Genomic DNA, 21,109 nt, shown 5'->3' on the forward strand with positions numbered 1-21,109 from the left:
TTAAAATGATTCAAATGTGTATGCTAAGACTATAGTAAGCCGAATACCAAAGAGCGAGTTAAAACATGATCTCATGTAACCATTAATTTAACATATACGTTTTGAACAGGTGTTAATAAGTCATAAGATACACAGCAGAATCTGAGAAATACAAACTACAGTTGCCCACAAAAATATTTGTATACTTAAGCCGCACTTAAAAAGTATGAATGCATTAGAGAACAACATTTTAAAATAAGGGGCATTTATTTTAAAGACAGATTGCACAATTATGCTTCAAACAAAACATTTCTATTTTTCTATTCAACATTTTAGAAATACATTTGATGGGTTTCAGATGCTAAACCAATGGATACGATGTTCAAAATGAAGACTTATTTGGACACTTGTCCATGGTTAATGTGATGAACTCCATGAGGCTACACATGTGCTGTGTATTCCTTACATCAAACCATTATTTTATTATTATTACAAATGTTTAAGTTTATTAATTGTAAATGCCGCACTGTAACCCTGATTTTATTCGTACCTTTTTTTTCAGCAGGTTATATATATATATATATATATATATATACACACACATACATGCATACATACACTGTATACTGTAATAAAATAAAACACAGTATATAAGAAACAGTATTTCATCATTTTTATTTCAAGGTATGCAAGAAGTGTTCATATTCATTACGTTTTATCCTTTTCAGTCATTTATTCAACTGCATAATATAAATGTATTGTGGTTTAACCTTTTTAAGCAGGTCTAATATATTGCATTTGACTACTTTTGTATGCCCTATAAGATCATTTAAAAACTTGACAGTAAACATTTGGTCCAAGATATTTAGCTGATTGGAGGTAGGGCTGGTAAATCTCGTGGCACATTAAAAAGTTGATATGTAAAACTGTAAAACTCCTTACAGTTAAAAGGCACTGATGGAGAAAAGTGCGGTGTCTTTAAAAATCTTTACGTAAAGCAACACATCCCTGCAAATAAATAAATCAAGGTGAAAGTTGTTCCTTCACTCGATTGCATTTTTTTTTGCACCTAAAAAAAAAAAAAAATCAAATAAAGGATTACTGTATCGCAGTGGCTGTTTCCTTTACCAGTTACACGACTTTAAGCCTTTAAACCGTCATTTACATAGCAAAGCTATATGCCACATGATTGGTTCTCATGATTACACATTGTATTGCTTTTGACACGAGTTTCGCAAACTGGCACGTCATGACTTTCATTTGTTCTTAGCGAGTTCTTCTCCAGTAAACGGCAGCTACGATGAACGCCACCGCAGCGATGCAGGACACAGTGCGCCATCTTGACATCCTATGGCTAACACCTTGCTGCAACACAGAACAAGGCAAGTATTATAGTACGTTCACAACTCATTATGTTGGGATTACCGTAATGCGCAAATATTCACATCTCCATCAAACTCGGATTACAAATTGGAAACTCTGAATTTTACAAAAGCACTGACTTGACCATCCTAAACATTTATAAGCATTGTTATGAAACATAAATTGTGATCCCGAGGATGTGAACAAAGCAGAGTAGTATCTACGAGTCATCATCTAGTAATTACAGTAATCCCGACAAAATGTGAACACAGTAGGCCTGAAACACTGAATATTGCAATGGGACACAAAGTTTGAGACTGTGAATAACACCTATCAAATATGCAAGCATAATATCTGACAAATGAAGCCCATATAGAGTAATATGTATATCTTAACTAAAAACAACATTACTATTAAAGTATTAAGAACCCCCCCCCCCCAGTTCAGTACCAATCCTTCACATGAAATGGGCGTGAAAACATGTAAATGATAGGAGGGTAGTGGGTGGGAAAGGGGTTTGTGGGAGTGGGTCAAGCACAATTCACTTCCACAACACGCTAACACTAGAGATGTCTGAGCATATCAGTAAGTGGAACACTAATGGAGTTTTGGGGTACTTTTCTGCATATCTATCATGGGACAAAAGTTTTGTTCAAGCTTTGGAGTTAAAAAAAAGCACTCATAGCAGACATTGGCAGACCAAAGTAGACCAAAACCAGGACTGCTATGAGACTTGACATCAATTCATAGATATTTATTCTTACAAGGAAAGGTTTTGGGTTTAATTCACGTTAAACTCTATTGAAAGCATTTGTGGCATAATGTTGATTACAAATATGTAAGGGCGTGCTGATTGACTCCAGCCAGGTCTCCTAAGCAACCGACTGGCCAGGTTGCTAGTGTGAGTCACGTTGGGATAACCTCCTCGTGGTCGCTATAATGTGGTTCTCGCTCTCAGTGGGGTGCGTGATGAGTTGTGTGTGGATGCCATGGAGAATAGCGTGAGCCTCCACATGCGCTACGTCTCCGTGGTAACGCGTTCAACAAGCCACGTGATAAGATGCGCGGATTTGATTGATGGCCTCAGACGCAACTCAGGAGGCAACTGAGATTCGTCCTCCACCACCTGGATTGAGGTGAGTCACTACACCACCACAAGGACATAGAGTGCATTGGGAATTGGGCATTCCAAATTGGGGAGAAAAAGGGGACAACCCCCCACAATGGAGCACCTGCAAACCATGGGTGTAAATCACGGAAACTTGATGTAAAGTAGATCAAAAGTTGGCATGACTGAGTTTTTGGTTTTCATTTATGCTGCATTTATGTTCTTTTTGGAGAGGTTTTGTTACGTATTCTCTAGCATTGAATGGACCTACGGAGCTGAAATATTCTTCTAAAAATCTTTGTGTTCTGCATGAAAAGAAAGTCACACACATCTGGGATGGGTAAGTACTTTTTTATTATAAATCTCCACCTTTGACCAGCCCCAACCAGTAGGTGGCACTTCCACACCAGAATCAAAGTGAAAATGAAAATGTAGATTTACAGTTAGAAAATGACTTGAATATTGTTTTTAACCCACACCTATCATATCCTTTCAGTAGACAGGAATTTCACCAATGGAGTCTTATGGATTTTGTTTATACTGCCTTTTGGGCCTTCAAAGTTCTGATCACCATTCACTTAAATTTTTGGGTGAACTATCCCTTCAATAAAACAATGACTTGCATGTCGGTCGGTTTCTCACACAAAGCTACTTAGGTTTACTATTCCATTAAAATGGGTGGAACATTCCCAAGCCTTGTAGTCCCCTAAACTACTAGAAACGGCAGGTACCTGATCTTCCTTAAAGTTTCCGAAATAAGGGTCAAATGTACAGGCATCACCTGGGTTTGCACACTTCAGGCTCATGCTGCTTAGTGGACCGTAAATACCGTCACATGTTCACTATATTCCTGTTCTCGGGGCCACAGTATGCTCCATAACGCTTCATGAGTGTTTGAAGTCTGAACCCAGAAGCCCACATACCGCTTCCTTTATGATCATATGTGTGCGATTAAACTTGAGTGGCCCCAGGAAATGCAGCCAGCACTGCCTCTGCAGCACACATGCAAACGGCATCTTCCTCAAGTATAATAATGTCTTACAAATGACTCATCATATTTTATTACATGTTAACAACAGCATCAGCTGATTATTTTAGAAATGTACCGTGGTATTCACATTGCAATAAACAGAAAGTTTCAGGGTTTTGAAAAATGTAAAACGCATTGCAAAATAGAAGCATTTTCTCAAGCACACGTGTGTTTATGAGTAATATAAAAACTCATTATGTTTAACAGCTAGGCCTAGACAACAGCGAATGGATGCACACTGTATCTGTTAAACACGATGTTAACTACAACAAATGTGTATGTATGGCTATGTACCATTGTGGGTCAGTGGGTTTTTGTGTCTGTATTCCTAGACGGGATGTGTCTGGGTTTGTGCCTATGCACTTCCTGGCTCGAGTGGGTGCGTCTCTGTGTGTGGTGGCCCATGTCTGGCTCGACCTGTGTGGCTCCACTTGGGTGGGCAGACACCATTCATGCACACACATAACCAAAATACAGCAACTTACCCATCCTCCTTGCTGTCTGATCCAGGCAGAAATGTTTTCCCTGATAAACTGTAAAACCCAGCTAATGATCCTCTTGACAATATCCAAGTGGTTCTGAGTCAGTGCCTTAAGGAATGAAAGGTAAAAATGGTCTTAAACAGGATTCTTATAAATAACTGAAGTTAAGTTTCCAAGATCAGCATTATGCAGCAATTGTAATGGTACATCAAAGCAGCATTCATTAAGAGTTTGCTGTGATGTAGTTGTCATAGAAAGAAACTTTCTTGTTCCTCCTCATGGAAAAACAGGCACATTTTCAGTCATAATCAATTACAGATTAATACATTTATTCTAAATTTCTCATTTACATTTGTTATGTGCTGTGGCCCCAAAAAATAACACTCAAGCCCACAAAATGTACAAAGATCATTTCAGTAGAAAGCAAAATATCAAATCAAATTACATCTGCAAACAAATGATGTGAAGATTTATTTCAGCATTTTTGTGATTACTTTTAAAGGAATGTTCCAGGTTCAATGCAAGATGAGCATTTGAGGCATAATGTTGATTATCGCAAAACATTTTTAGACTCGTCCCATAGTCTATTAACAACACAGTCCTGTGCAAAACTCTTAGGCCCCTTTCATTTTTCACAAAAACATTTGTCTTTAAACGTAATCGATATATTCTGCTTTTAGTGTATCAGTAGGAAATATACATTTTAGATTTCAACAGGGCCTCCACAGAGCCCGGATCTCATCATTGAGTCAGTCTGGGATTACATGAAGAGACAGAAGCAATTGGACTAAATAGACAGAAGAACTGTGGTGAATTCTCCAAGAAGCTTGAAACATCATATCTGCCAACAACAAAGAAAAACTGTATCCAGGTGTACCTAGGAGAATTGGTACGTTTAAGGTCAAAAGTTGTCACACTGAATATTGGTTTACTTTTTTTTTTTTTTATGTTTACTGGACTTTACATGATGTTAATTGATAAATGAAAACTATTTATGACATTATTTTTGAAGACATCCTCACCGTGCAACATTTTTCACAAGTGCCTAAAACATTTGCACAGTACTGTATACACATATACATATATATATATATATACATATATATATATAAAAGAAAGGATGTTACAGCTTTACACATACAAAGGCATCATAAAAGTAATCCATATGACTCCAGTGTTTTAATCTATATCTTCAAAAGCTATAAGATTGATGTGGGTGAGAAACGAATCCATATTAAAGTCATTTTTTTTCTAACTGCCCAGTAGGTGGTGAGATACATAAAGAATGTGATTCTCAAAAAACACAAGAATGGGAAAGTAAAGTGGAGATTGAGTAGGGAGGATAATTTATAGTAATAAATTACTGAAACATTGATCTGTTTCTCACCCACACCTATCATATCACTTCTGAAGTCATGTATTTAACCACTGGAGTCTAATGGATTACTTTTATGTTTCCTTCATGTGATTTTTTCACTTACATTGTAATGACCTACAGAGCTGAGATATTCTTCTAAAAATATTTGTTTGTGTTCTGCAGAAGAAAGAAAGTCATACACATCTGGGATGGATAAGTGTAAGTAAATTATGCAAATTTTTATTTTTGGGTGAACTATTCCTTTAAGCTCAATTGACAGCATTTGGGCATTATGTTGATTGCCACAGAAAATAATTTTGACTCGTCCCTCTTTTATTTTAAAATGAGCAAAAATAGTGTTTACAGTAAGGCACCTTCATTGGAAGTGAATGGCGCCAGTCCAAAAACATTAAAATACACATTTGTTTCAAAAGTATAGCCTCAAGACGTAAACATTATACGTGTTAACATGATTTTAGTGTAAAAAATATAAATAAATTGCTCACTAACCTTATTAGTGTAAAGTTAAATTCAATATTACAACTTTGCTGTCATGACAACGCAACACAAGTAAACCCCGTGATCTAGTACATTCTTTAATGTTGGTAAATCCCAGATTTTATGACACTAAAATTATGTTTACACATATAAACATTAACATCTTGTGACCATGCTTTTGAAACAATGTGTGTTTTAATGTTTTTGGACTGACGCCATTCACTTCCAATGAAGGTGCCTTACTGTAAACGCTATTTTTGCTCATTTTAAAATAAACGAGGGACGAGCCAAAATTATTGTCTTTGGCAATCAACATGATGCCCAAATGCTGTCAATTGAGCTTTAAGGTCTAGTTCAAACAAAAATACAAATTCTCATTATTTGCTCACACTTATGCCATCCCAGATGTGTGTGACTTTCTTTCTATTGCAGAACACAAACAAAGATTTTTAGAAGAATATCTCAGCTCTGTGGGTCATTACAATGCAAATGAAAAAACTTAAATCACATAAAGCAGCATCAAATTTATCCACTCCAGTGGTTAAATCCATGTCTTCAGAAGCCATATGATAGGTGTGATCAATATTTAAGACATTTATTACTGTAAATTATCCTCCCAACTCCCAATCTCCACTTTCCCATTCTTGTGTTTTTGGTGAATCACATCCTTTATGCATATCACCACCTACTGGGCAGATAAAAAATTACTTTAATATTGAACCGTTTCTCACCCACACCAATCATATAGCGTCTGAAGATATAGATTAAAACATTTATATGCGTAAAAATTTTGGCACCCATTGTAAGGGCCTACAGAGCTGAGAAATTCTTCTAAAAATCTTTGTTTGTGTTCTGCAGAAGTCATACACACCTGGGATGGCATGAGGGTGAGTAAATGATGAGAATTTTCATTTTTGGGTGAACTACCCCTTTAACTTATATTAAACCTGGAATATTCCTTTAAACAAGTAGTGTCATGGTGATTTTTAGTGGATGTATGAAGTCAGTCCCCCTCAAATTTACACATGTGTCCACAGGTTCAGTTCATCACATTAACAAAGAACATTAGCCATTTTTGGTTTGCTATTTCGATATGTAGTGCAATTTATGCATTAAGTGTGGCTTTTAGGAGTCTGAATTCCTTTAGAGGCCATTAAATAAACTTTTTTTTTTACCTTGTAAATAAGCCTATATGCGAGGTGAAACAGAGCCACCACACGTCCCCAGTTAATGCCATCTTCAAAGATGCTCCTGGCCACTGTCATGAAGACATCCTGAGCGCAGTTAGCCTCCACAGTGTTAATGAGACTGTAAAGGAATAAAGCATTTTATATGTCATGCAATATATGCAATCAACTGACAATCATTTGCTAAAATTAAGTTGTGACAAAATGAAAAATAGAACTGAAACTGTTTCATAACCAGTGTCTGTTACTTTCTTCTCTTAAAATACACATTATAGAAGGAAAAAAGCATGAGACATAAGCTATTTGGTATGTCTTCTACATGTAAACCACAGTCACATTATTAATACATAAACAAATATTTTTTTTTAATCTAAAATGTATGTGGTTCAAAGTTTTACTTTTGTAATAAATGTTGCTCTAATGAATGATTAAATGAAAATGTTGCCACCATTCACTGTATAGAAAAAACGCACGCACGCACGCACGCACACACACACACACACACACACACACACACACACACACACAATCTGGGTGGGAACTGGCTGAGCAGTCAACGTATGATACAAAGGAACTGACACATAACAACACACGAAGTGGCTGCGTGCATCTCTCTCTCTCTCTCTCTCTCTCTCTCTCTCCCTCTCCCTCCCTCTCTTGCAACCCCGGCTCTTTATCTCTCTCCCACTGATTAGGCAACTCGGCACCGGGCGTGCATCCTCACAGCCCGGACACGCCCTCCTCCTTGTCACATTGATCAATTATTACAATTTGCTAAGTAAATATGTAACATTCTCACACTTTCAGGGCTTGGACGAATCTACGTTGTCGTTCACTTCTAATACTTGTGCTATTCTAGTGTGGGGACAATTTTAATTACTTTCTCATAATTAGTGACCCATATTTATAGAAGGACTGATTATAAAATAAATGTGAAAACTTACTGTTGAAGCTCAGCATTCCTGTTAAGTTCATCTGCTATCCTCAAAAGTTGATCTACAACCTCTTTGATTTGAGGATCATCTGCTTCCTGAGGTCTTCCTCCAAGTTCCTCATGGCTAATATGCATGCCTGGTTCTTCTACAGTAGCGCGCTCAATAACATACCTTGATTTCAATCCCAGGGAAAAACCAAAGCAGAGTAACAGTGAGAAAAATGATTGACAGCTGGGTGATGTGATTCTATGCAGTATATTTTCATGTCCTATCATGTCTTAATATTTGGGGAAAAAAATAGTGGTGGTGGCGTAGTGGCTAAAGCACAGGGCTGTTAATCAGAAGGTCACAGGTTCTAACCCTACAGCCACCATCATTGTGTCCTTGAGCAAGGCACTTAACTCCAGGTTGCTCTGGGGGATTGTCCCTGTAATAAGTGCACTGTAAGTCGCTTTGGATAAAAGCGTCTGCCAAATGCATAAATGTAAATGTTCTATACTTTAGTTTGAGCAGATTTTACAGTGGCTATGCACTAACTTGACAAACTAAACTAAATAAAATGGAAAACTGGTAATTTAAAAGCAATATTACAGGTGTTTTTTTGTTTTGTTATAAAAAATAAAAAACATTTGGAAATATACATCTTCTTTTAATTGGTAATCAAAGGTTTTTCCTCATGTCCTCAGTGTTACTTTCCCTAGTATTCTCCTAGAAGTGACATAATTTTTGGTGGGAAACCACTGGAATAAACATAATTAGGTAATAATAAAAATTTATAATTTACTTTAAAAACATTCTGTCTGATAAAATTAAAAAGAAAATTGTAATATCAATATTCAATAATCAATTAACTGAAACTTGGACTTATCAAAGATTAAGCATCCTGGTGCTTTTCTTTTCACTGCGTAAATTGTCAATTATAGTCAAGTAATAATTAATAAAGTTTAAGAGCCTTGGCATGACATATTTCTGAAAGTCTGGTACACCTTTTAAAAGAAGCATTTTAAATGACACACAAGCGTATTAGTTTGTTAAAAGTTAAAGAGTTCCCAAAGTGCTAAATCTCAGGAATGACATATAAAACATTCAGGATCCATATAACATGAGTAGGATTACATCAGTTTACCCTCTTAGTAGAACTGCACTTTGCTCAATGATCACATCATCCATGACATCTGAAATAAAGAAAAGCTGCTTAATATGGAGCGAATATGTACATATGTACAAATGTTTATAACTGCACAACATTTAAAAGGAAAGTGCGCTAAAAGTGCAGACAGATGTCTTTCCATTTCTGCGTCTGTTAATGTATTTTCCAAAATGTGGTGAACACTGACCTCTACTGGGCACGACTTCCTGTCTAAAACTCTGTTTGGTGTAGCCAAATAACCCTATTTCCACATTTGTATTCTCACTTCTCTTTATTCTCTGTTCTTGTCAAACCCACAAGAGTTGGTGGTATTGTTTTAAAGGTATATCTGCTATATCAATGAATGCCATTCAACGTTAGACACTAGGGCTATTGTTGGAATAGTGTACTAACATACTGTTCTTACTATTTCGGATGTAGTATGTATACTGTGCAACCTAAGCACAATGCAATGCGCTCCACTACCAGTATGATTAAAGTATGTTCACCCAAAAAAGAAAATTCTCTCCATCATTAACTCACCCTCATGCCAATCTAGATGTGTATGATTTCCTTCTGCTGAACACAATTAAAGACTTTTAGAAAAATATCTCAGCTCTGTTAGTCCATCCAATGCAAGTGAAAGGTGGCCAGAACTTTGAAGCTCCAAAAAGCATATAATGGCAGCATAAAAGTAAAAAAACAAATACGACTCCAGTGGTTTAATCCATGTCTTTAGAAGCGATATGATAGGTGAGAAAAAGATAAAAATTCAAGTCCTTTTTTTTTTTTACTATAAATCTCCACTTTCACGTTCTTCTTTTGTTTTGGGTGATTTGCATTCTTTGCGCATATCGCCACCTACTGGGCAGGGAGGAGAATATATATTAAAAAAGCACTTCAATATTGATTCGTTTATCATCCACACCAATCATATTGCTTCTGAAGAGATGGGTTAAACCACTGGAGTTGTATTGATTACTTATATGTTGCCTTTGTGTGCTTTTTTGAGCTTCAAAGTTCTGGCCACCATTCACATGCATTGAATGGGCTAACAGAGCAGAGATATTGTTTCTAAAAGTTTTTGTTCACCAGAAGAAAGAAATTCACACACCTGGATTGGCATGATGGTGAGTAAATGATGGAAAGAATTTTTATTTTTGGGTGAACTGTTCCTTTAATGAACCTGATATCTTACAGCCACGAGTTTTGACATCTCTTTGACTCATTTTCTGAGTGAACTGTTAAAGGACATTTTTACAAAAGCTTCTATTGAAAATGCAAAGTAAATCAGATTCCAAGATGACAACGGGACACCACTCACATGCAACCTGATGCGGTCATGTGACAGCCATGCTGTTTGAAATGTATTTGATGAATATACATACTATTTCACAATCTTTTTAAATATAGTAGGCAGTGTTCAGTTATCACTAAGCTAGTATTCTATTCCTACCATAACCAATGAGAATCTCTTATCACAGGCGATCATTGCAAGGGAATTCTGTGCTGTACACACTGCATACTGCTAACTAGTTTTCTAAAAATAGTAAGTGAAACAGAAGGCGTTATTTCACAGTTAAGTTTCAAACATTGTTGTCACATGACCGCATCACGTGAGATCCAGTTATTGTCATGAAAACAGTTATTTTGCATCTCAAATAAAAATGTTCTGTAAACACAGTTTACTAACGGAGGTCCGATTAAATGAGGTGTCAATAAAGATATGTGAAAAATAGGGCTGGGTATCACTATAGATTTCAGGATTTGATTCAATTCTGATATGATCTGATACTATTCTGATTCATTTGGGTATAATTCAGTTATAATGTCCATTTTGCTTAGGCTACATGTGATAGACATTCTCAGATAATGCTGTAAATTCTACAGGGAACCTTCTTCAACTTGGTAGACTACGAAAATATTAATTTTCATAATGAACTACAACTGTAAACTTCAAAGTGAAAGTAAAAGATTGATTATGGGATTTAAAAAATATTTATACCAAGCCCTGGTGAAAAACTGTGGCTCATTAGTATTCTGCACATTTATGGGGGGAAATTTTCATACTGTCCACACAATACATACTATCGACAATAGAAATAGGAGTAGTAGTATGACAGTATGCTATGCAATTCCATTTTTATTAGATTTATTCAATTAACTTAGCATTATACATATTGTGTGTGTGTGTGTGTGTGTGTATTTATCACTTTGTGAGGACCAAATGTCCCCATAAGGAAAACAGCTTATAAATCATAGATTATGTTTTTTGAAAATGTAAAAATGCAGAATGTTTTCTGTGGGGGTTAGGTTTAGGGGTAGGGGACAGAATATATAGTTTTTACAGTATAAAAACCATTATGTCTATGGAAAGTCCAACATATGTAAACACAACATATGTGTGTGTGTGTGTGTGTGTGTGTGTGTGTGTGTGTGTGTGTGTGTGTGTGTGTGTGTGTGTGTGTGTGTAAAATTAAAATGTGACGCATTATACAGCAGGAAATGTGTAACATCACTAATAAAATACAAAAATAAAAAAGTCCCAGGGGAAGTAAACATATAAGCAAAATAAAGCAAATAAGAAAAATATAATTCAAATAAATACTTTGTAAAGTTCACAAATGTTTATTCTTTTTTATTATTATTATTATTATTATTATTATTTAAAGAGTATCTAGTATTATCTTCAGTCACTAAAGCCATAAAGTTGGGTGTGTTATTAGTGAATTTGGATTTATGAAGATAGTATGCAATTCCGACCACAGCCACAGTGACAAAAGAAAAAAAAACGTCAGACGTGCTTTAGGATGACGTCAGAGGAACTTATACAATTGTTAAAATCAAACTTTACTAGACGGGTTTGTAGGCCAAAAACAGTGTACATCAGTCAATGAACCTGCGGGACTAATCTCGACCGAATTGTAGTCATTTCAGCCTTTAAAAGCCCATACATTCATAGAAGAAAACGCAGTTTTCCGTACTAGTATAGCTGAGAATTCAAAGTCGTCCTTCGTTGTGACGTCACAATGGCGTGCAAAGAGTTTGAAATAGAACCTATTGAAGCCGCTCTAATTTACTGTCTTACCTTCACCACCTGTAGCCCCCTTGAACTCGTTTTCATCCGTCCTCTCTCCGTCGTTCGCATCAGCCATGGTTATATTAAGCAAAAACTCGCCGACTCAAGCTTGCCAAGTAGCCGGACCAGCCTAACAACTTCTGAATCCGCTAAATTCACAGTTGCAAACAAAATACAACATAATCTGTTGAGGTGATCGATGCCTGTGGTTTATATGTCCTCGTCGATAGCACATCTAGACTGACCAAAACATGATCTGGGAGTAAATGTGGCCGAGGAGCTTACCAAGAGCTCCACCAATCCATAGGAACTCAGTCAATGACAGTGAAAATAACGCGGAAATGGAGAGCTGACTTTTTGCGATTCGAACATAATGGCAGATTCGCTGTGCCATGGAAAACCACTATAATGTATTTTCCCCACACCATTGCTGTTATATATATATATTATTTGTTAAAAACTATTTTATACATGATGTCCAAAATGAATCATGATCTGATAGGCCCTCATTCATATCTAATCCCTTACGTAACCCACAAAAACGTATAAAATGCAATTTTATAAGATGCGTATGTTCACACAAATAGTGCATTTATTTATCATAATATTGTATTTAATTAATAAGTTGTTAATTATGAATAAATGGAGAGGATTTGGGAAAATATATCTAAATCATATATTACAGTAAAGGTATTGGACCGTCCTAATTCCTTAATTACATAGATCTAATAGCCTATCAAATTGTCTTATTCATTTTGCACAAGCAGCCTGAACCAACTAAGATGCTGTTAGTGTTAAAAAATGTTTTTAAAAAATCAATTAAGTCCGATTAATCTTGGCTCAAACAGAGGGATTGTGCCTTCTGCACAATATACACCATAAGATGTCGCTGATGTCTATAATTCTGAACCCAATCGCCCTACTGGTGAAGCCCGTTGTACAAAGGTGCCTCAGTTTGTGCCTGGGAGGCAACGGATGTCCTAACCCTAGCCATAACCATATGGCGCCTGTAAGGATGAGTAGCCTGCAAGCCACTGGTGAACTAGGAATCTGTTCCATTTACTGAACATTTAAAGATGCACTCAGTAATTTTATCCTCATAGAAGAAGTTTTACTTCTCAAGAAATGAATTGCGATTTTGAAACATGCATAAATCACGACTACTCACATGAGATGAAGATCCCAGTTATATCAGTGACCTTATAAAAGCTGTTTTATTCTACATTGAGAGGGTCCCCACCATGCACCAAGCTTTTTCAAGGCAAGTCAGTCCACTCTGCCGCCATCTTTGGAACTCTCCCGGGCAGGCTGGGCAGCTATTATCAATGTAAACAAGAGGCATAAAAGAACAGCTCCTATCTACATAAATGGGGAAAGAAGGTTTGGTAAAATCAGTAAAATCTGACAACAATGGTATCATAAATTGTGTTTCTTTAGCTCAGATAACTCTAAAAAAATATCTATAACATTTTCAAACTGGCACATCCTCAAATTGACTGGCAGACAATGTTGGTATCTAAAATGTTATTGGCTGTATGGCTGGACTTTCTTTTCCTACATCCATTGGCCATTGGGCGATACAGTTTCTCCCATTCATTTTAATAGCGGTGGTCCTTCTCTGCTAAACTCTCTGTGGTAAGGATCACATGACCAGGCGAATAATACTTAAATCCGTAAACACCCTGTTATTGGACACTTTCACTTATGGATTAAATGAATCATGGCAGACAGTGATTAGTGAATTTCTACAATGGCATCTTTAAAAGTGGAGTTTGAACAATACTGCATCCAGGCCCCTAGGTGTCAGTATAAGTCCAAGACGACTCACTGAGTGCACCTTTAAGTATTAAGTATCTATTAAACAGGGCTGGCAATGTTATAAGCAATTCATTAGGATTCATTTAGGTTGTAGGCTTAACCATTTCACTCAACTCAGTGCAGAGGCCTGGAGAGGTGTGCCTAACTAATGGACTAAACTAATGGAAGTAAAAAAAAAAAAAAAAACTGATGAAGGAAAAGAAGCCATTGTGTCCACAACTTGCTCTTGCAAGTCCTCTGTGCAAGTACCGGGACATCACCTAATCGGTCATTTATAATTATACAGTTTATCTCATGTAGACCTGTCTAGTTATGAAATTGCAAATGCATTCTAATGTTGGCCAGCGATGGACAAGGTCTTTAAGTTTAACACCTGAATGTGCAGCTTTTGGACAACCCTGCTTGGTTCGATTGCTTGGACCAAACCCGAGTTCGTTTTCTCCCCCTCCCCCTGCTGGTCTCTGTTCAAATCATATTTTTTGGGTCCGAACTGCGGTCCGATTATGTCATCAACGTGAGTATAAGAGTCTGCATTTTACCACTGTATCTAGGTAACAACTCAAGAAGACGTCGCTGTTGTAAGTGAAGTATTAAAGTTTGTCTCTTTGGATTTACCACGAGAACTTGCCATGCCATGTGATGGTGTATTTAGACACAAGCAGTTAGGGGAAATGCATTATACCATGATAATTGCGATCGAAAGATTACAAAGACGCAAATTATACGTCAACACAAGCGGTTCACTTCCGCGATTTGGTACGATTATGTTCATATCAGACACCCTTCAGTCTTTCTACTGGTAGTAGAGCATGGGCAAATGCAAATTAGTGATGAGAAGGAGGACGTGGCTGGGCCGTGAGGGTGCACTGATCAGTGCGAGAGTGAGATAAAGGGGAGCCAAAGACGCCAGTTCAAGAGAGAGAGAGACGCACGCGGCTGCTGTGTGTGTCTTCTGTTTTAAATTGAGTTTGTCATTAAAAGATTTGTTGACTGCTCAGCCAGTTTCCTCCTTCTCCTTGCTCATCCCCTACCCATTACATTGGTGCCAAAACCCGGGAAGAAGGAAGAATGCGCTGTCATGGTGTCCACGCTTCTGACGGGTGGACCACTGGCTGGCGGAATGGCTGGAAGGGCAGCATCTCCCCTCCAGAGATGGGGGGTTGGTCAGTCCGGATGGTGCCCTGGCCTGAATCGGGCAGGGGAGGAGTGTGATGAGGAGCAGAGCATGGGTGGGCCGTGCACGGCTAGTGCTCAGTCAACTAAGCATTGGGAGAGCAAGAGAAGTCGATAAAGAGAAGTTGGGACACCAGTTCGAGAGAGTAACACACGTGGCCTCTGTGTGTGTGTGTGTCTTTTGATTTATGTTGTTATAAATTGAGTTTGTCATTAAAAGTTTAGCCAGTTCACACAGACAAGGTTAGTGAGGTTACTGATGCCCAGTACACAGGTCATTATTTGAGTTTTTTCTGTCACCCAACTAACAGAAAAACATCCTCCCCGGCACACAGGATGTAGTCTCCGGCTCTCCCTCTAAAATTCCAGTCTTCCCAGTCCCACGGTGGCTTTTGCCTTAACCATAACAGTTATCATCACGCATATTTACAATCACTGCCTTGAGGTGATTCTCTTGGCCATCATAGTCCTCAAGATTTGTGAGAGGGGATGTTGCGGACAGTTCATGGAAATGATGTTCTCTTTGTTCTTGATTTAGACCGTTCGTCTTCAAATGATCTGCAGTCTCCAGCTGACCCTCATTTTCTCTCGATGGCTTGAGGGAGGCTGTGAGAAAACATTCAGACCATCCCAAGAACAACTAGGCAGCATTACATGCCTTTCGATTTGACTGTTTGTGATGGAGTGTAAGCTGATCCACCAGCCTGGTTTAATTTAAGATTGTGACAGGAAGGACAGTATGGGGGATAGGAGGAAGTGGTCAGTGTATGGGAACTTGCTAATGGAGCTGTTACAGATTGTGGTGATGAGAGTTATGGATATATTTCCCATGAAGAGTGCACCAACAATGTTTAGATTCTGGTCCTTTATTTAATTAATGGCCAGCAATTTCTGCAGTCAAGCCGAGATCTTACCCATAGCAGACAGAACATGATTTTACATTATGTTCAATTTGATGCCTTAACTTATATAATTTGATTGTTAAAAAATCTAATCTAAATGCAGCTCCATTAAAACATGAGCATAAATGCACTATTTGTGTGAATATATGCATCTTATAAAATGGCATTTTATACGTTTTTTTGTGGGTTACGTAAGGGATCAGTTTGATATGAATGAGGGCATCAGATCATGATTCATTTTGGACATCATGTATAAAACACACCTATTTTCCCTTCTCTGTACCACAGATACACATTTCAACTCAGAAATGCATTTAAAATGGAAGCCTATGGGGCAAAGTGAGCGTGTAAAGAAGAAATGTGCAGCTCATAATTATGTTTACATGCTTACATTATTTCTGTGGGTGGAGTTTTCTGGGGGGATAATCAAAACAAGCACAAGTACAACCCCCAAATGATTTATACCATGATCAATGGAAACATGTAAATGCCTCATGCTGCAGCCTCCCAATGTTCAAGCCAAATCCACACCCTTGCTTAAATGTAAATTAAAAGTTAATTCACTTAACATGGTCATTTCAGCAGTTGAAAAATGTAGAATAGTGTAATGTCTTGCCCAATTGACTTCCATTGTAAGTGCATCAGTATAAACACAACTTTGTTTTTACAGATTGAAGGAAAAGTCCAATTATTTTCTGTGCTAATGGCCACAAAGGTTTTTTTTTTTACCTGAAATATTCCTTTAATTGATTTAATTTATTGTTTAGTTTATTTCAGGAAGAAATCGAAATGAATTTAACAATTCTGGTGGATTACTTCTACAACAAAATTAAAAAAAAACCTTGGTCAATAAAAAAAGTGGTTAGTGAGCAATGGAAGTGAATGGGGCCAGTTCATAAATACTGAAATAAGCAGTGTTTTGAAGAGGAGCCAGTCCATAAATATTGCGGCCTGCGGTGTGTGAGACTGGATATGCCGGAGTAAAGAAGATTTGTGAGGTAAAGTAAAGATTACAGTAATATTGCTTTAAAACTTAAAAGTATAACATTGTGCGTAATATGGGAAAACTTTAACACATAGACTTGTACTGGACGAGGAAACCAAGCAATATCTAGGGACCAGAATATTTGACTTAGGCGGCCATTAAGCAAGCACCTATCAACCGAATTGAGATGCTCTAAAAAAACACTCAGAACATCTTAGCATTGTGGTGGAAAGTTTGCAGGGCAAGCATCCCATACATTTTCTTCAGAAACGCTCACACTCAGATATATTTAGTTATCCAGTTATTCTGGGCTGAGAGGAGTTAGGCCAAATGTTCAAGTGTCTGTGTTGTTAAGGGAGGAAATAAACATGGGGCTAGATGGTCAAGGGATATGTCAGCACAACCATGGAGGGCCTAGGTTCAAAAGTCAGGACAAAGTTTTTGACTAAAAGGAAATGGTGGTGGAGCTTTGTGACCCTGTTGTTGCTGCAGTCCCAGGGGAAATAGTTTTTGGTTTTTTTTCTTCTAAAACATACTTTAGTCATCATCTTCCCTGCTTTATCAGATCCTGAATCACGCAGCAGAGATTCCAACCACAAATGTTTGTCATAAACTGTGAGAACAGGATTAGAGATTTAAATATAGTATCACTCCTCTTGTGAAAACTCAAACAAAATCATGTTTTCTTTGGTTTGGGTGTATTGCAAGATAAAGTTTACATACTTACTGGTCCAGTAGCATCAAGCTGCCATATAAAGTGACATGGAAAGCTTTTGCGTTTTAAAACTGGGCATCTGTTTAGCACGAGAGCATAGAGAGGGACGTTTGCTGATCAACAGAATTACTTGAAAATTTGTGAATGAAGCATTTCACTCTTTGTCACCATTTGGAAATTCTAACATTTACAATTACACTAGGACTTGTCCTAGTAAAATGCGCTTATGCATATTCGAACTTGCTGCATATCGTTTGGTTATGAGACATTTGAGGACCAATGGCATTTAGTGTCTTTGAGCACACCAATACGTTGATAACGTCCAAAAATCAGATTTTTCAAAAATTCCATCATCGCAAGAAAATCACGTTTACATGAAACATGAAATCAAGGGGTTCTTCTCTGCTTTGATGTCAAAACTAAGTCATGCGGACACAATGTGGGTAGAGGTGTTTGCATGCAACACGAAATCAGGATTATGGACAAAAATCTACATGTGTAGGTTTATACTTAAACCGTTTATGACCTTACCCGGATTAATGAACACCGTTGAAGGCATTTACATGACCTTACATGTTGTCGGCTTATAAAGGATAACCCTGTAAGATCGTGTAAACGTGCTCAGTGAGGTCAAAAGTGGTGTTGCGCAAGCGCAAATGAGATTTGAAAGCAACAGAACAGGGCTGCATTCCCCAAACGCATCATAAGCCTAAACAGATTGTAGAAATAATTTACATTTACATTTATGCATTTGGCAGACGCTTTTATTCAAAGCGACTTACAGTGCACTTATTACAGGGACAATCCCCCCGGAGCAACCTGGAGTTAAGTGCCTTGCTTAAGGACACAATGGTGGTGGCTGTGGGGATCAAACCAGCGACCCTCTGATTACCAGTTATGTGCTTTAGCACACTGTGCTTTAGAAACCAGACTCACTGTGGTGGGGGCCAGTTCCCCTCTGGCTAACATCATGAATATAATGCCAATATTAGTAATTTATGTGCAGTGCAAGTCATGGTTTAAAATTATTCAACCAAGTAAGGGTTAAGTGTCAGTGTTTAAACATCGATTTTGTATGAACTGTAAGATTAATGACTAAAGTCTTAGAAGTCCATCCTGGATTAACTGCAGAAGTTCACATATATGAATTGTCCTTTGTTAATTGGCTGATGAGGCTTTTGTTGGCAATTAATTGATAGTCTATGTATTCCATTTCAAGAGTGGAGTCCATCAATAGACCAAGGTGATGCAGGCAGAGATCAGTGAGGAGCATCGCAGTTCAACCTGGCTGGTAATTTCGGTGAGGTTTGGAGGGGTCCATCCTAAGTCCAAGGTTCAGACAATGGCGTATGAAGTATCCCATATCTTATGGTTGGAGTTGGCATCATTTTATCCTCTGAAGTCCATCATAATAGACTGAAGTGATGTTTGACTGGCACCGGCTGCATTTAGTCATCAACACTCAGACACGTAGCAGTGGAGTCCAACACGAAGCATACAATGCAAGTCAATGGGTGCCACAATTTTGAAGCGCCAAAATGCACATAAATGCAGCATAAATGTAATCCACAAGACTCCAGTGGTTAAATCCATGTCTTCTAAAGTGATATGATAGCTGTGGGTGAGAAACAGTTAAATATTTAAGTCCTTTTTTACTATTACTATCCACTTTCACATTTTACTTTTGTTTTTGGCAAAATGCATTCTCTTTTTGGAGCTTAAAACTTTGGCACCCATTCACTTGCATTGTATGGACCTATAGAGCTGAGATATTCTTCTAAAAATCTTTGTTTGTATTTTGCAGAATAAAGAAAGTCATACACATCTAGGATGGCATGAGGGTGAGTAAATGATGAGAGAATTTTCATTTTTGGGTGAACTATCACTTCAAGCTCACCATGCTTTAGGCAAACTCAGCCCTGATTGAAAGATTTTTAGCGAAATACAACTTACATTTTAGACTGTTCCTCACACAAAGCTATTGTATGGCTAAAGACAACTTTGAACATAGAGTATAATCATATGGAATACTTTTGTGGTGCCTTTTTGTCCTTTTTTCAGCTTGACAGAACTAGTCACTAAGTGCTCTTGTTCTATGGAAAAGTGCAGTGTGAACAAAATAAAAAAGAAAGTAATTTGGATCAAAAGGAAGCTTTTTGGGGGTGGGGGTTGGGGGGTGTTTCACTGAACTGGAAAGACACATTGTTAGTTGACCAACCCTTTACTGTTACATAACACTGATTTACTGGTTCTTCATGATGATCTGTTTATGGTAGAAGGGAGGGTAGTTCAAAATCATCACATTTATCCCACCAAGGGCTGACAATGCCCACTCGGGCTGAGGGACTAGCAGTCCAGCATCCACACATTTACACATGCATGGAAGACAGTGTATCTTTCTGTGGACTGGATTTCACTTCTCAGTGAGTCAGAAGAAGTTTTGATCAAAAGAAGAGGAGGGAAGAGAGGTCATAGAGAGATCCAGCTTTGAGATGATGCAACCAGCAGGTAAAGAGATATCTTATATATTTCACAAAGATAAGGAAAATGACATGACCTTGACCACTTTAAATTGCGCTCTTCCTTCGACGTATCGCGGCTGTTCCCAGGTGACATGTCCACTGTGTGGCACTAAAAATGAGTTAAATGTTCTCCCAGTCAGATGAGGTATTTAAGGTTAATGCTCTTTTGAGTTTCAAATCAACATAACCCTTCCTCCTACCATAAACCTTATATATATATATATATATATATATATATATATATATATATAATAGTCAAAATGAAGACAAAGTACTTGGAGATTTTCTGATTGACAAACTTAGTGAAACATTTACATAGTGTGATGAACACCTGTGGCTAGCTAGGACACCTAGCAAGGTTAGCCACAACATAAAAGAGAGGTAAATGGCAAGCAGAGATGAATACTTAATCTTTTGCACCAGGTTAAGCAGCATACTTTTAAATAAGTTCATCATACGGGAGTAGTGTGCAGCACTGTATGCGTAAATGTGATGTATGGATCAGAGGGAAACTCAACATGCATTCTCATAATAACTGTTATGTGGCACAACCCTCAGAGCCGTGGGCATTTTGGAACTTGTGGTTTGATTTGCCACTGTTAGACAATGGGTGTATCTGTTATGCTGTATTTGGAGTAATGTGACAGCACATACTGTACCAATAAAGAAATAAATACATTTAAATTAGTTAAATAATAAAATAAATAAATAAAACTTAACTCAATACAGAAAGGTAAAGGGCTTTAAAGGAATATTCCGGGTTCAATACAAGTTAAGCTCAATCGCCAGCATTTGTGGCATAATGTTGATTATCACAAAAATACATTTTTACTTGTCCAAAAAAAAAA

General features: G+C 37.5%; 2 protein-coding genes across 2 annotated transcripts in view; one reads left to right on the forward strand and one right to left on the reverse strand.

Moving 5' to 3' along the window:
- Positions 1-244: 244 nt before the first annotated feature.
- Positions 245-12,461, reverse strand: zgc:153993 (uncharacterized protein LOC767645 homolog). Its single transcript, XM_052130308.1, has 6 exons — positions 12,156-12,461; positions 9,065-9,113; positions 7,948-8,109; positions 6,992-7,124; positions 3,965-4,069; positions 245-1,344 (listed from the first exon to the last, which is right to left on the reverse strand). The coding sequence occupies exons 1-6, from the start codon at positions 12,220-12,222 to the stop codon at positions 1,246-1,248; spliced, it is 615 nt and encodes a 204-aa protein (XP_051986268.1). The 5' UTR covers positions 12,223-12,461; the 3' UTR covers positions 245-1,245.
- Positions 12,462-20,165: 7,704 nt separating this feature from the next.
- The window catches only part of LOC127644134 (anoctamin-1-like), a 66,668-nt gene continuing 65,724 nt past the window's right edge, over positions 20,166-21,109 (forward strand). The window contains exon 1 of the mRNA XM_052127185.1: positions 20,166-20,247. The gene's annotated coding sequence lies outside the window, so the exon portion shown is untranslated. The remainder of the gene's footprint in view (positions 20,248-21,109) is intronic.

This window comes from Xyrauchen texanus, chromosome 1 (genome assembly GCF_025860055.1).
Source record: "Xyrauchen texanus isolate HMW12.3.18 chromosome 1, RBS_HiC_50CHRs, whole genome shotgun sequence".
In the NCBI taxonomy this organism is placed as follows: domain Eukaryota; kingdom Metazoa; phylum Chordata; class Actinopteri; order Cypriniformes; family Catostomidae; genus Xyrauchen; species Xyrauchen texanus.